This window comes from Cenococcum geophilum (assembly GCF_001692895.1).
Source record: "Cenococcum geophilum 1.58 unplaced genomic scaffold K441scaffold_3, whole genome shotgun sequence".
NCBI classification, from domain to species: Eukaryota; Fungi; Ascomycota; class Dothideomycetes; order Gloniales; family Gloniaceae; genus Cenococcum; species Cenococcum geophilum.
The window spans coordinates 2,748,595-2,766,208 of NW_027137561.1; the positions used below are offsets into that span (position 1 = coordinate 2,748,595).

The 17,614-nt window shown below is 36.5% G+C and overlaps 1 protein-coding gene across 1 annotated transcript; it reads left to right on the top strand.

Annotated features, from left to right (window-relative positions):
- Positions 1 to 10,769: 10,769 nt before the first annotated feature.
- On the top strand, positions 10,770 to 10,989 carry K441DRAFT_537208 (uncharacterized protein; the record flags this gene model as incomplete). Its single annotated transcript, XM_067642462.1, has 2 exons — positions 10,770 to 10,857; positions 10,913 to 10,989. Coding segments are annotated over 2 exons (165 nt in total), but the record flags the coding sequence as incomplete, so codon positions are not given.
- Positions 10,990 to 17,614: the final 6,625 nt, after the last annotated feature.

Here is a 17,614-nt window from a genome sequence, read left to right on the forward strand (position 1 = left end):
AGAATCTAGTTCTATTTATGCGCTAGCGGAAAAAGTAGAAGCTTACTACTAAGCTTAAACGATACTATAAAGAAGGACGGTAGTAAGGCCACCGTCCCTCTACCTAATCCTCTTAATTAGTGGCTTGGCGTTAGAAGGATCCTCTATCTAACACTTACTAAAATCGCCCTAGATCTCTTCTCTATACTAGCTATAAGCTCTATATGCAAGCGAGCCTTTAGCTAAGTTAAGAAGGTAATAACTAATAAACGAAATTGCCTTAGTGTGGATATAATAGAAGCCGACCAGTGCTAAAAGTAGTGGCTAATTAAAGGTCTTATTCTAAGCAGCTTAATTAACTGTATTAATACTAACGGCGGGTTAACTACTTCCTAGCTAATAAGCATTAATGTAGATCTTACTAGTTATAAGCCCTTAAGAACGGAATAAATACTAGAGTCGTAAGCTCTATATATATACGCTTAAGATTAGAGTAGAAACTAACTTTAAAATAGGGCCTCTGCCTTCTTAGCTAAAGTACCTTAATACTTTATTAAACCTCTAGATATAATATAAACTAGGTAAATAAGAATAGATTTTTAACTAGACAACGTTAATTTGTATATACTAAAGTGCTACTAAAAATTTTAACTGCTACTCTAAAAATTCTATCTAAATTGCCTAATTAGGAAACGCTGATAGCGCGCTGCAGTCTCGACCTTGATTTGGGCAGCGTAGCGCAGCTAGCGGTCCTAATTAGCTAGCTCGCTTGCTGCCAAGCCCTAAGGCTCGCTAAACGCTCGCTGTTAGACACCTTAAACTGTCTATAACAGTAAGTAATAAATTAATAATTATTGACCCGAGGTACGAGTAGTCTATACTTTTAGGTGGGTAGGTATTTTAGAATTTAAACTCCTGCTAAGCTAGCTTTTAATTGGTTTAAAAGTTGGCTTCTAATCGGTTAGAAAAAAACTTGCAGGTGGTAAGTTGTAGTAGAATCTATATAACGAATATTAAAATATTATAAACATTAAAATATCTTAGCATTACACCTTCCTTTTTGTTAACACCTTTATTAATACTACTATATACATTATATATATGGCAGATCCTACTATAATTAAGTGCAGCAAGTGCTATATCTATAAGCCCCGCCTTAACTTTATTAAAGACGGCCCTTTAAAGAAGCTTTTAAAGCTATACCAGTTATGTCAGTTAAAGGTATGTCTGTAACGGCGCTATCGCACGTTACCTGCCAAATTCTGCCATATTCTGCCGACCTACGATTGGCCCGCCTAAAGCTAGCGCCTTGGCGGCTCACCCTATATATTTGTTTACATCGGTCCTAGCAACCCCTTTTCCTTCTCTTTAGCTTAGTATCTTCATAATACAGCATTCTATAAGCTTCGGTTTAGAGGCATTTATACAAGCCATAATATTATACTAAGCTCTCCCTACCTTGCCTAGGAAGGCCTTAATAATATCCCACCCTAAAGAAACTTCGTCTGCAACGACGCATTAACGCGCTATACTTAGATACTAAAACAACTCTATATTGCCTAGGAAGGCCTAAATAATATCCCACCTTATAAGCTAGATAGGACTGGACCTATACCCCTAGAATTAAAACTAAAGTGTATAATACTAACGAACCTTAAGAAGCTAATAATGGCACCTAAAGTAAGCTTATCTAAGAAAGCTGCCTTTATCCGAGAGGAACCTAAGATCTAATTAGGATTAGAAATTAAAGATAATAATAATATCGTAGACATACGCGAGCAGATTCGCGCCCTTATAGCTAGCTAGGAAGCCAATCGTCTTAAAGCAAGAAATATATAAGAGACCCTATAAGAGATCCTAGAAAGCCTTACGGCCCTATAAAATAGCCCAGCTTCCCCTTCTTAAAGCCCTAGCCAACCTATTTACTCTACTAAATATAATACACTAGGGAGTACGGATATAATAACAAAGTAATTAAAGTCCGTTAAGCTCCCTAACCCCTTACTACTGTCTAACAGGATAGACCTTACCTTTAAAAATTAGAGGATTTAAGTATAAGGAAAGCTCCGCGTTAACTATAACTATTTCCTTTCTAAAGAAGCCAAAATACTCTACCTCTTTAGTTAAACTACTGGGGACGCCTAACGGCACCTTTAAGCCAAGTTTAAGGACGACTTCCCTATCCAATTTATATCTATTAACGAGATAATACGGTACCTAGTGGCTATTTATATTAACCCAAACAAAGTACAGGATGCCCGTTATAACTATAATTACCTAATAATAAAACCAAACTAACCCTTTGCCAAATTCTAGACTTAATTTCTACACCTTATAGGAGAAGGCTAGGTTCCCCTTAAGAACTACTAATTAGACCTATATAATAAGCTAACAATCCGGCTATAAGAAAAGATCGCTATAACCTTAAATAACCTACTAACCCACAAAAAACTCGCAGCTTATTACCTATTATTAAACTTAGAACTAAAGTAGATTAACGCCTACCCTAATCGGCAGAAGCAACTCCATAACGATTAAAACTCGCTAGCTATACCTATAAAAGCTAAAGTAGGAAGATAAGTTACAACTGCTTTTATACTAAAGGCGGTTATAACTACGCCCTAGTAAGCCTTGCCCAACCAGCCACATACTACACTATTAACTAGTATTCGCCGTAATACTCTAATTAACCCTACCTCGGCTATATGCTTTAACTGCAATAAGTAAAGTTACTTTACCTTATTCTGCCCAAAGCTAAAGGATATAAGCGATATTAAGGAGATAGAGGAAGAAGAAACGTCTAATAAGTTAGAAAAAAAAGAACCCTAGGGAAAGACTCCCCCCTAGGGTACCCTATTAATCTTAAAGAGATTAATCTTAGTTAGTTAATAGGTGGAAAGCATTTCATAGTTCTATATATAGTATCTTAAAATAAATATAGAGTTAATATAACCGCCCTTATTAACACTAGAGCAAATAACTTCGCCTTTATAAATACTGCCTATATAAATAATGTTGCTAAGTTTCTAAATACAGAAGCCATCTAACTAGAGAAGCCTATCTAGGTAAAGGGCTATAACGGCCAAGCCGGTCAGCCCATTACCCACATCTTAAAGTTATATATCACTCTTAACGGACAACGCCAATATAGTATCCCCTTTTGCATCCTAGACCTAGGGTCCTATAATATAATCCTTAGACGAAAATAGATGTCCTATTTTAATATTTAGTTAAACATATAAAAAAGACGGTTTATCTAGCCAAAGGATAAACTAAGGTTACCCTCCTTTATTAAGGAGATTTAAACCAACCATAAGACACTAGCCGTAAGGGCTAACCCTACCTACTAGCAGGATATCCGGGCCCGTGACCTAGCCTTTGCCTAAGAGGACGCTCACCACGAAGCTAGAAAGAACTCTGTACTAATAAAGATACTCTCCTAAAGCGCTACGTTTAGAAAGGACTCTATATATAGAAGCGGGACAGATAATAACGTAGATAACATCCAAATTATACAGATCTAACCGTTATAGAAAAGAACGTATTAATAGGATATAAGGGATAACCTCTAAAAGATGCAATAGGAGCTAAAAGGAGTAACAATAATACTAGTACCCCAGAAGTCCCTAAAGTCATATACGCCCCTATTATTAGTTAACCCCCCTACCGTAGATATTGCCGCAATTAGTACTATAGCGTTCCACTTTAATATATACCGGAAGGACAATAAGGTCTTTATAACAAGCCTATATAAAATTAACCAAATTATTAATAATAGAGAGGAAAGGCTAGATAAGGAAACTAATAAGGAACTAGTCAAACGCCTTCTTCCTACTATTTATATAGGCTATAAGAATGCATTCTTAAAGGCAGCCTTAGATAAGTTACCCCCCTACCAGACATATAATTACAAGATTTAATTAGAGGCCAATAACTCGCTAGGCTATAGCCCCCTCTACTATTAATTAACGGATAAGCTAAAAGTAATAAAGTAGTACTTAATTAACAACTTAGATAAAGGGTTTATTAAGCTAAGTTAAGCCCCTTTTACTTCCCCTATCCTATTTATAAAAAAGCCTAATAGAGGCCTTTATTTTTATATTAACTATTAAAAGCTAAACGCTATTACTTAAAAAGACTAGTATTCTATTCCTTTAATTAACAAGACCCTTACACGTCTAAGCTAGGCAAAGATCTTTACTAAACTTAATATCCGCTAAGCTTTTTACCAAATTAGAATAAACCCTATATCTAAAGATTTAATAACATTCCGTACCCGCTATAGTTCCTATAAATATAAAGTTCTTCCTTTTAGACTAATAAACAGACTGGCTACGTACCAAAGGTATATAAATAACGTTCTTTTTAATTACCTTAACAAATTCTACACAGTATACCTAGACGACATTCTTATATACTTAGACAACAAACTTAAGTATTAAGTTTATATTAAGAAGGTCCTAAAGAGACTACGGAACACAGGCTTATAAGTTAATATTAAGAAATATAAGTTTAGGGTAAAANGTATAAAATACCTTNGGTTTATNNTAACTACNNAAGNAATTAAGGTTAACCCTAANAAGGTANAGGNAATNNNTAACTNGAAGCCCCCTTATATAGTAAAAGGAATCTAGTCCTTCCTTAGTTTTTATAATTTCTACTGTTGGTTTATCCGTGACTACGGAATTATAGTAAAACCTCTTATACAACTAACTAGGAAGGATACGCCTTTTATTTTTAATAATAGCTATAGGGAGGCCTTTAAAGAGGTAAAGGATTGGCTTATCTCTTCCCTAATCCTTTATCACTATAACCCGGACCTTAAATTAATGCTAAAAACAGACGCCTCTAATAGGGTCATAGCGGGAATCCTATTACAGTTACATCTAGACGGCGAATAGTACCCTATAGCTTTCTTTTTAAAGACAATAGACCCAGCTAAGTATAACTATAAAGTACACAATAAAGAAATACTAGCTATTATTTAATTACTTTTCTAATAGCGCGTAAAGCTTAAAGGTATAAACTCCTAGATTAAGATATATACAGATTATAAAGCCCTAGAGTACTTTATAACTATAAAGCAGCTTATAGGGCAATAAGCTTAATAGGCCAAAATACTCTCCTAATTCTTCTTTACAATTATATATCGTTCTAGCAAGCAAAACTCTAAGGCTAATACCCTAACCCAAAAAAAATAAGACATAGGACCCTAGGATAAGCTAAAGACCCAATATCGGACGCGCGCCCTCCTTTATCCAGAACAGCTTAACCCACAGATCCTTAAGGAGCTAGACTCCCAGTAAAACAAGCTAGCACTAATAGAGGAGTCCTTAGATAAGCTAATAGGGCTAATTAACCGCCTCCTAACTGTAAACCGCACGGCTAATGCCCTAAGGGCCCTCCGCGAATAAGCCGCGAAAGGAGACCCCAATTTTAAGACAGAGGAAGGATTGCTCCTATACCAAGAGCGGCTTATAGTCCCTAACGTTAACAATCTACGGACCAAACTAATCCGTAAAGCTTATTGCTAAGTCTCTACAGCACACCCTAGCAAGAACAAGACCTATAAAATTATTAACTGCCACTACTACTAGCTAAGAATAGTTGTGGATATTAATTAATATATATAGAACTGCAAAGACTGCTAGAGAGCTATAATCCCATAGAATAAGACCCTAGAACTACTTAAGCCACTCCTAATACTAAAGCGCCCTTAGCAGTATATCTTTATAGACTTCCATAAACTACCTAGGGACCGTAACGGATATGATATAGTTATAGTTATAGTTAACCACTTTAGTAAACGCCCGTTCTTAATTCTATATTATAAGAATATCGATACCAAAAAGGCAGCCCGGCTATATATCTATTACGTCTACCAAATCTACGGACTACTAGATACTATTATATCCGATTATAGGCCATAGTTTATATCGGCCTTTTGGAATAAGTTTACCTAAATCCTAGGCATTAAGCTAAAGCTTTCTACGGCTTATTACCCCTAGACAGACGGTTAAACAAAAATTATAAATTAGTACCTAGACCAGAGGCTTAGGCCCTTTATTAACTATTTCTAAAACAACTGGTCTAAACTACTACCCTTAATAGACTACGCGTAAGCAACCTTACCCTATAACTCCACAGGGTTTGCCCCAATTCAGCTAGAAATGGGATACTTACCCCGTATAAGCTTTGACTAGAAAAGGCTAAAAGAACCCCAGACTATATAAGAGAAGCTATCCTATACTAAGGCCTAATAGTACGCTAAACAATTAAAGGAGGCCTAAACAGTAGCCCGTAAGAACCTAGAAAAAGCTTAAAGGTTAATAGAACAGCAGGCGAACAAACACCATTAAAAGCCCGATTTTGCCCCTAGCAATATAGTCTAGGTTATAACAAGGAATTAAAGAACCAAACGACCCAGCCATAAGCTAGACTACTAGATAGTAGGACCGTATAAGGTTCTTAAAAAGATAGGCAACTTATATAAGATAAAGCTCCCAAACTTAATTAGGGTTTACCCTATCTTCTTACTAGATAAGTTATAGAAAGCTATAAACGACCTATTACCTAGATAAAAGAACGAGCCTTCCCTACTAGTTTAAGTAAACGGTAATAACGAATAGGAGGTTAACGAAATACTGGCCTATAAGATAGTACGGGGAGCGCTAAAATACTATATCTAATGGAAGGGCTATAATCCTAACCCAACCTAGTACCCTATATAGAACTTTATAGGCTGCCCCTAGAAGCTTAAAGAATTCTATAACTAATACCCTAATACGCCTAGACCCCTAAAGTACCTAGATAAATAGATAGAATGCTAGTATAATAAAGACGATAAGTTACTAGAAGAATATAGGGACAAAAACGCCCCAAAGCCCTAATATAGCTNNCNGCTAAANTCTNCNATATTCTGCCGTTTTCTANNAGTACCGTAAAATTTCAGATATCTAGGAACTTTAACCGCTAGTTAAAGTTGTCTAATTAGTTAGATCCGTGCTAAGACTTTTAGCGGCTACTCTTTCTAGCCTAGTGCTTCCACTTAGCCCACAATCGCCCTTTGTACTTAGTTAGGACGGACTCGTATCCCCTTTATCTCCTTATCTTATATTTTTATAATCCTACGTTTATAAGCCTAGTGCTACCCTATTTTTTCTAACTAAGCCTAAGGGCAGGCTTTCTTTTAAAGAGGGGGGTGATGTAACGGCGCTATCGCACGTTACCTACTAAATTCTGCCATATTCTGCCGACCTGCAATTGGCCCACCTAAAGCTAGCGCCTTGGCGGCTTACCCTATATATTTGTTTACATCGGTCCTAGCGACCCCTTTTCCTTCTCTTTAGCTTAGTATCTTCGTAATACAGCATTCTACAAGCTTCGGTTTAGAGGCATTTATACAAGCCGTAATAGTGTCTTCCCTATATATTACTTCTACTTCTGCTTACCTTTTTAGGCCTTTAAATATAATTTAAATAAGCGGAGAGCTCTTATAGAGTTAGGCTTTACTATTAAGAATTATCTTATAAGGCGCTAGCGAACTACTCTACCTAAAAATAATACTAAGAACGCCTTCCTACCTCGCGGCTAGAATAGCCAAGATACCCCTAAAATAGCTTAACGGCGGAAGATAATTAGGGCAATATAACGGGAGCACCGCATTTTTAATTGGTGGGGTAAAGCTTACTCGCCTACTCCTCCGCTATATACTAAAGCTCTATATAGTAAAAGAGGTACTCTAGATGGCCTAAATACGTCCTTACTAAAACTAGCTCCTATACCTACTCTACCGCTAATACCTGCTCTACTACTAATACCTACTTTACTTCTAATACTACCTTCCTTGCGGTAAGCTCCCTCGCGGTAAGCTCGCTTATAGTAAGCTCCCTTATAGTAAGTTCCCTTATAGCAAGCTCCCTTGCAGCAAGCTCTAACTACGGCTATACTACTACCTGTTTTAGCTGTTGATTAGGAGCGAATTAAGAAGTTTAGGAGTATACTATAGGCTAAATATATAGAGACGTCTAGTTATAAGGAGCGGTAGTTTTAAATAGGCCTAGCTACGGAGGGTGATAATATAGATATATATAAAGCCTATATTAAGGACACTATTAGCCTTAAGGATCTAATCCTTTTTTTCCTATTTAGTAAAAGTAATGGGCTTAATCTAGGACCTATTACTAACTTTTTACCTATACTTACCGCGGTAAAGGAGCTTCTAATTACGCGCGTATACGTTTATCTATAAGTCGTGCATATACGCGGCTAGTAATACCGCTATACTAGCTACGTTTACTACTTTAGTTAGAATATACTAAAGACTTAGAGGTAGCTACTACAGCTACCTACTAAACTTAATATACTAGTCATGAAGCCTATAGCAGTAGAGGGTAGTAAATACCTAAGTCGATAGTTTACTAAGCGGTATATCGTAAGGTGCTTTACTATAGTATAATAGCTTTACCCCCTAAAGGTTAATTATCCTAATTATTACAGTGTTAAAATATATAGCGCTTAGCTTACTAGCTTACCTAAAAATAGCTCTATATTAGATTAGCTACCTTATATTAATAAGTTAGAGTCTAATTCTAGTGGCCCAATATTAGGAAAATGTTTATGCCTCCTAACAGTACTAATAGGTTCCTAACAGCTCCTATTAGGGCTATCAGAAGCTCCAGGAGACACTCACACTCGGCTTTCTGTTAGGAACCTATCAGGAGGTCGCCCAGACTACACGGACCACACGGACCTCTAGGACCTCCAGGACCTCCAGGATCTCGTAGTTATAAGTCGGTTAGGCCACGCTAAAGGGTGGGTCTACCATAAGCGCTAATACACAATCCCTGTACGGGGCAGCCTTAGCTGAAAATATAAGATTACGTAGTTAACCGAGCGCAAATTACTTATCCCACCATATAACTTACCTCTTGGCTCTAAAACAGAACCAACCATTATAGGTAACTAGTTATAACGTGTTTGTAACGTATTTGGAATGTATTCTAATTTAAACAGATCTATCTAATAATTACCAGCCACTGGATTTCTCTAGTGATGATGAAAATGAGTTTGAAATTGATTTAGAAGACAGTGTCCTTGGGTTAGAAGATTATATGCTAGAAGAGAGTTAAACACAGCCGCAAGATTAAATTGAGGTAAGTTTTTAACACGTTCTAAACGCGTTCTAATCCAGTTTTAAACGTATTTAGCCTAAAGTTCCTTATATTACATTTCTTACCAAGGCATCTACTAATCCTCTTACTACACTTGTAATTGAGGATTGTTTAAGTCTTCTAGAGTACCCATAGACGCTACATAAAGGTTATACTTACCATATTAACTTAAGAGGCACAAATGCACAAAAAGCCATATAGGTAAGTTAATAAAAATCTAAATTATGCCCTAACTATATTTATAACTAGTTTATAACGCGTTTAGATCCAATACAGAACTAGACAAGTACATACTCCTAAGCCTATAACATCCGCTCTCTTAAATATAAGAGGTAAAAAATATAAAATGCGTTGTTTAGGAGTAAAACATTGCGAATATCTTTAGAATTAGTTACGATCTTTAAGCCACACTATAGTTACTAAAGAGACGTGGGGTCTAATATAGAGAGAGCGGGCGGCCCTGGATAGAAGCGACCTGGATATTTACAAACATAATGCGAATAGGTACGGAACTGGTTCTAAATATATTTAGTACTTAAGTTAATGTATATAAGCTTGTTTTTAGCAGCTTAAAGATGATTTTAAGCTAGAAATGCATGCAGCTCTTAAACAGAGGCTTATATACTAACAATTAAACAACAAAGATACTCTATATATAATTATTTTACCTAAATATGTTTAGAACCCAACCAGATCACGTTTAGAACTAATTACATTAGGATATTACTAACGTTCGGCACTTATTTCTTACCTATACGTAGGCTACTATGGAAATATATTTAGAGTACTTCCGAAAAGTATTACCAGCAAATAAGAAATACGATACTACGTATTTAACATCTCTTATTTAACTAGGTAATATAGGTGCCGATATAATGGAGAAATACGGAGTTATTGAATTAAATCTATGTAGAAGGGTAGACTGCGGTAAGAAAAAAATATAACCTGCTTAGAACGCATTCCGGTTACGTTCGTAATATATTTATAACGTATTCGTAGGAATTGACCACCCCTAGGGACCAGGGAAACTTATCTATTAGGACTGCGAGGTTACTTTTCACGTTTTTATTCCAGACGACTTAGAAGAGACTCCTTATATTCATTTTACCTCGTATAGGGTATATAGTCATACACCACCCCCCCTAAATAAGCCGCCTCTAGAGATATTAAATGAGGTAATTAAGTTGGTTTGTTAAATGCGTAATCCAGATCTTACTTTTGGTAAATATATTCTAAACTAATTGCGAACAAATACCTAACGTCTTTATAGGAAAGTTTCTTCGAAGTCCTGCCTTTAAACAGTTTTATATGTAGTATAGAAAGGCTTCTTTAGCATAGATCTACGCAAGCTTTGCTACTATGGATCGTATTACTAGAATAATTTAAAAAGAGAAGCTTACTCTATACCTAGAAGGAAAAGGACTAGTAGGGGTAGTATATAAGTTTGATTAAAAGCATTGAAATCCCAAAACGGTAATAAACACGTTACAAACACGTTTTAATTAGCTTACTAATACGTTATAGGCTTATATCCAACAGATCTACAATAATTAAAACGGGTTTATAATAATCTGCTTTCTATAAGAGCAAGCTAAGATCTTTCTAGCCTAAAACATATTTAAAGTTGATATGTCTTTTAAACGTATTATTGAAATAAATATAAATAAGATTATATTCGCTGTTTGGCTTAAAGAGTATAGTAAAAGTATTAGAATATAATATAAACCCGTTTAGAACGCGATGCTAATATATTCTAATAGTATTTACGCTTGTACGTATTATTACTAATACGGAAACAAGGCGTACTTACCAGTTATGCTTTAAGCGAGTCTTTTAATTGCTTTCTAAATGTCTTTAGAAGCAGATTCGTTGGAAACACATTTATAGTAATGAGGAAGGCTTTGAAGCTGTTATATCCGATATAGATAGCAAGTAAATGGCTGGTAGGATACCTAGAATGTAATTAGAACGCCTTCCTAACGTATTATAAAAGGGTTTAGGTAGTATCTATAGCATATTGATTCTTATAGGCGCGATTGGACGTAGCATCTTAGGAAAACACTAGTTTTCTGCCGAGTATACTTCCTATAAAGTATCTTAAGAGCCGTGGGTAACTATAAAACGGCCTACTCTATACATAAACGGATGAAAGCTCTTCTTATATATAAGAGCCAGTTAGAATATAAAGAACTCTGTGATTTACTAATTAGTAAGTTGTTCTAAACCCGTTTGTAATTCGTTTAGAAGGTATTAACAATATAGCACACGAATCTCGATTAGTTGCTAACTGGGCAAGATATAAGAGATACCTAGTTATCGCCTTAGGCTTAAATAAGCACTGCTCTTTAATTAATTACGAGCTATTTAATAGATTAAGACACTATATAAATGCAGTAGAACAAACAGCAAATAAATTATATATATTTGGTATACGGCAGTTTCTTCTTCCTGCCGTTATAAGGTATTAATACGTTCCTAACCCGTTTATAATGTGCTTATATTATATTTAGCGCACAAAAACTAGATTAACGGGACGTTAATTAGTATTTTGCTAGGAACCAGTTCGGAATACAACATATACAAAGAAACACATTAATATCGGCCTAATATGCAAACTATATGGGCAGAGAGAGTATGTATTTGTTACGATCCTCTTCTAAACCGGTTCCTAATATGTTTAGAACGAAAACGTTAATAACTTTAAGAAGAATTGGAGCAGGCCGCTGCTAATGATAACGAGGATAATATTTTATTTTAGGTATTATTATTAGGTGTAGTAAGGTCACGATCTAGTTCTGCTCGGCGTTTAAGGGGGCCAAGATCTAGATCTGTATTGCGTTCTAGGTTATCCTTTATAGCATTTAAGGAATTATAAGGCCGCCTTTATATTCTAATGTATACGTAACCGGTTACTAACACGTTCTAGACGTATTAGCACCGGTCTCTTGTAGTTACTAAAGCGTTAGGCCTTAAGCAATAACTAGGATATTTAAGAAAGACGTTAGAGACTTAAACTTCGTAAAATGGAGATTGAATTAGAGGTAAGGGAGCTAGAGAATATAGAAAAAAGAATTTAATTAGAGGTAATAAAGGCTTATATGCAATAACGAGTATACTAAATATAAAATACGTTCTAAATATGTTCTAAATATNTTCTAAATATGTTCTTATTAAGTTCCTATTAAGATATACTTACATTTAGGCCTTTTTTAATNATTNTTTTATTATATAACGTCTAATACTATATATAATACTATATATACAGTCTCTAGACTATAGCACTATAGTTCTATATATATAAATCCTTTTTAAGCAGCTTAATATATATTAGTAATTATATTTTAATAATTTATAAATCTTTTAATTAGGGGTTTATAGTTACTTAATAAAATACTAAGGTACTAATAACTATTAAATAGTAAAAAATAGGAGAAAAGGCTATAAGAAATCTAAACACTTATCTTTATTCTATTTAAAAAAAATGTATTATTTTACTACTTACTATCTATATATTTAAGCCTTATCTATATATATAAATATAGTTACTTATAAAAACTATTAGCTAATACTTAATTAAAAATATATTAAATAAAATAAGTTTTATATTAACTAATTTTATATTTTATTTATATATATATATATTATTTAAAGGTTTAATAATTTTTTATATTTAAATAAATACTTAAAAAAAATACTATTATAATAGCTTAAAGTAAATATACTTTAAATTTTTATTAAATATATAATTTTTATTTAAAATTATATTTATTATAAAATAATTTAATTTAATAGGCTTTTTTTACTATATATTTATACTATTTTTAAAAATTAAAACTCTTATTTTATTAAAATTTAAATAATAATTAGTTTATAATTAAATTATTAGAATTATAAAGTATATAAAGGGAGTTATTAGAAAAAGCTAAAGTTAGTAAATTTTAATAAATATTATAATTTAACTAATAACTTTTATTTTCGCTACCTAATGTGTTATAAACACGTTCCAAAGTGGTATAAAACCCTATTAAAATTTAAGTCCAAACTCTATCTATAAGATTTAATTTGTAATGTGTTATAAATATATTATAAATTAGATTCTAGGTCATCTATTAAAATAGATCCGCTGTAATATCCTCCTCCGTAAGTCTAGTAGGTTTAGTAGCATTTCTCTTTACAGCCTTTAAACCTTTTGAACTAGACTTCTTTAAACGCTTTTTAGAAGTCTTAGTAGGAGCTAAAGCAGCAGGAGCCGGAGTAGTAGGAGCCTTAGTATTATCCAACCTATTATTAATAAAGTAGCTCTAATTAAGATAACCCTTAAATAAGCAGGCTGTAATAAATTTAGAATATATTCTTAACCAGTTTGAAACGGGTTCTAAATTAACTTACCTATAGAAGTTGTGTCTGAATACTTAGTATATGGAACCTTAATACCTAATTCCTTAAGCAGAGTGACCATTCTTAGAAAGTTGTATTAGGAACTTAATTAGAATATATTACAAACATATTAGGAATATCTTATATCGCCTTTTTAAGGCCCACTCTTAAATCTAATAGGCATAACCTTCTCTTAAATGGGAGCCGTTAATTGTAGGGCAGTAGTCCTAAAAGGGCGGCTAGGGGGAGCCGGGGTGGGGGTATAGGGGGGTTAGGTAGCAGTAGAGCGGCCTAAACTAGCAGGATTATATTTAGAAGCAGTTCCTAATACGTTCTAATTATATATAGCTATAATAGCGGAATAGAAGGCTGTAATAGGTTAGTAACTAGTTATAAATAGGTTAAGAACACGTTTAGAATATATACCTATTGCTTCTTTCTGCTTCTTAATAGAAGGAGCCCCTTTTTTTCTAATATTCCTGGTTTTAAGGCTATGCTTCTTTATATGGTTTCTAAGGGCGCCGCGATCTCTAACCTTCTTCTAAACGCGTTATAAATATATTAGTAATATATTACAAACCTAATATATTTATCCACTTACACTATACAGTACCGGATTCTCTGGATTAGGCGAGACATTATACCGATAGAAAACCTCCCCTATAGTTAAATCCACCTTATTACCACGCTAGTATTACGTTAGCAATGTGTTCTAAATATGTTTAGAAGTACTTACTATAACAAAAGCATCGACGCCCTTGGGAAGCCTTTCTATTTTTAGGTAGGCTTTATAGGCGGCCTAAACTGTTAGAATACGTTTAGAACGGGTTGCAGATAGCTTACGCAGCTCTTTAATGTGCTAGACATCGTATTTTAAATCGGTTTTGAATGGATTTGATGAATTGGTGATGGAAGGTGAGGTGGAAGGTGAGGTCAAAGTTTGACAGGGAAAGTCAAATTTGGTGTGGTAGGCGGAGGTTTCGCCTATCGGGCCGACATTTTAGCGTGGTCCGACCGACCTGTACGCACCAGGATCTCCAGGACCTCCAGGACCATCAGGACCATCAGGACCATCAGTACCATCAGTACAATTAGGATAATTAGGACAATCAGGATAATAATTTCATGATTAACGAAGTCCGATCCCCGTTTAGATCGTCCCCTGTTCTCATCATCTTCTCTCATCTTTATGGATTCACTTTATAAGGAGGTGGGTGGAGGATCTAGGTGTTATCGGGATCTGTTGTGTACTAGTGGATATATAGATATTAGAGTATCTAAGATATAATCTTTTATCTTAGCCTCACCAATAGGCCCATATGATATTGGTGATTATTACATTTTGAATTCATATTCTCGGACCAAAAAAATCAATTACTATCGTCCTGAATGGTTGATTTGAATTTTCCGGATGCTCCAATTGAAATTTGAAATTAAGGGAATATGAAATGAGGAATTCTTTTTTATATTCTAATTTTCTATTAAATTGAATGATGCGATTCTTGGTCCCACTGGGAATAGTATTTTCTCTTCGCCACCTTAGGCATGTTTCATTTAAATATCATTTTAGCCAAAAATTGGGAGGTCTTTAAGATCCGAGATCTGATCGGATCCCCATCTGTTAATGTCCTCTAACCGAGGGGCCTAGTAAAATTGTCGATTTTCGGCGTATAAATTATAAGGGTATTCAGGCAAAAGTTCGCGCACAAGCAAAAATTTATTAAAGTGGGATCAATTATTTACCGCGTTCTTTTCTTACTTAGACAGGGGGAAAGTCTTTCGGTAAAAAATATGCTTTAAATATCTTGTTATCTTTTTAAAAAAACGCCCAAAATTCAACCGAGTATGCTATGGATAGATATAGATATATAAATCCCTAGGAATAAGCTATGATATCCTATTGTCTATAGACTAATCTTCAACTATTATTTTAATAAGTGATTATTTTTGGTATGCGACCTATGGGAAGGGGGACCTTGCTGTCCCCGGTTGTCGGGTAGTTCTGGCTGAACCTTTATATGTTTACACCCCCTTCCTTCTACCCGTTGAGTGACCCTCGAAATTGGGGTAAGATAACTTGATATAGCCTGTTAGCTCCCCGTCGCAAGGGTTTGGATGGGTACTACCCCCAAGATGCACAAGATAGAAACTGGAACAAACCCTGAATTCGTTTCCGTTACCTGCTCCCACGTCTTAAAAGATGCTCTAACGTAGTCTCTAACGACGCACTAAGCTACCTCTTGCCTTTGCCCCCGTTATATACGGGTAAAGTAAGCCGTCCCAAGGTTTAGCAGTTAACGCCACCAAGTGCTACTAGGTGCTGGCCGGCTCCACTTTCAATGACCTCGTAAACCCGGGATCAACCCAAAAGCGTATCTGATGTGTAATTCTCTGTGAGATTCCGGTGATTCGGAGCAGTGGAAAACAGGAATCGTTGACGTGTGGTATCTGGACGGCACACCCGGCCGATCGAGGGGAGACGACGTAGACGGACAAGGATGGGGACGCATGTGGATCGGGAGTGACACAGCGGCTCTTGTGGTAACTGTACCGGGTTATTAGACGTATAGGCACACTAAGGACAGACGAGAGAGGCCACGGATGGACCTTAGGCGGAGCAGTGTGGTTTCATCAATTAGTACGCAGACGGGCACGGACACGCCCGGTACGCAATGGATCACCGATACTCCGGATAGCTGATATACATCAGTATGGTCCACGTTTACTCGCTGCACTCCCGCTTCCTGAGGGCTCTCGTCGTTAACTACTCCCGCGGGCTAGGCTCTCTCCGATCCTCTGTATCCGATTGATACGACACAACCTAAGGGTCTCGATCAAGGGCCGCTACATACTCTCCACAACTATTAAGATAGTCATACCGCATCTCCTTCTATAGCATTGCAGAGCCTGCATCCCGGCAAGGACCGACATGTAAGCCTTGCCACCAGCAGATCCCACGGAAGGGGATCCTCCGGAACTAAGCTAAGTACTGCCGTTAAGCTGTCGAGACCAAGTTAAGCTATTAATTAATAATTTAGCATTAGCGGGCCGACTTGATAGAACGAGTAGTGGCTTATCGCTCTAGTTTTGGGAGGCTCCGCTCCGGGTGCGTATTTTCTGAACTGGCTCGCTTCCATGTCCGGGGATCGCTTACTCGTCGATCTTAATGGCTAAGGTTTAGCTTAGTCCGGAATCCCTGGGTGGTAACCTTATGCTCTGACTCCTTCGGTCGTCCGTCCGTCCTTAGCGTCCCGCCCGTCAGTGACTGTTTAGCCCTTATTGGATCCATCTGTGCAGGCGGTCCTCTCCTTTCTCGCGTCTATCGGTTGGATCTAGTTTGCGCTGGTCGGGGTTTGTGTCGCTGTGCGATTTACTTTTTCTAATTAATAACTTGGTCTCGAAGCTATAACCGGGCGGGGACTTTAGCCTTTAGTTCCGGATCCCTCGTGGGATCTGCTGGTGGCAAGCTTAAATGTCGGTCGCTTGCCGGTATCTCTTGAAGCTTAATTATGTTATTAGCGTTAGCTTAGTTCGTCTCGGAAGCTAGCCGGCTGGAGACGGGGCTTAACGTCTATGTCTGTCCATCCGTATCTGTTCATCCGTGCTGACCGCTGTCGTCCGTGTCTGTCCATCCGTGTCTGTCCATCGCGTGTGGCCCTGTCTGTCCATGTCTCTGTCCATCCTACTCTCAATCCTGTCCCATCCTGTCCATCCTGTCCGTCCTGTCCGTCCTGTCCGTCTCGTCCGTCCGTCCGTCCGTCCGTCCGTCCGTCCGTGATCCGGATCAATCCTTTAGTCATGTGCCGGCCACCTAGTAGCCCTTGTGCGGTTAACTGCTAAACCTTGGAGACGCTCTCGGAAGGGGGAGCAGAGGAGCTAGCTAGCTAGCTAGCTAGCTAACGAACTGCGGACTCATCTGTGCCTGTATCCCCATCCATCCTTCCTAGCTAAACCTAATAAATCTATCGAATTTCGTAGGACATATATCTTATCCCGGATTTTAATTTGGTTAAAAATATAAAATTGACGATATTTATGACCTCATAATTATATGGAATAAAATTTTAGATCTTAAAACAATAAAA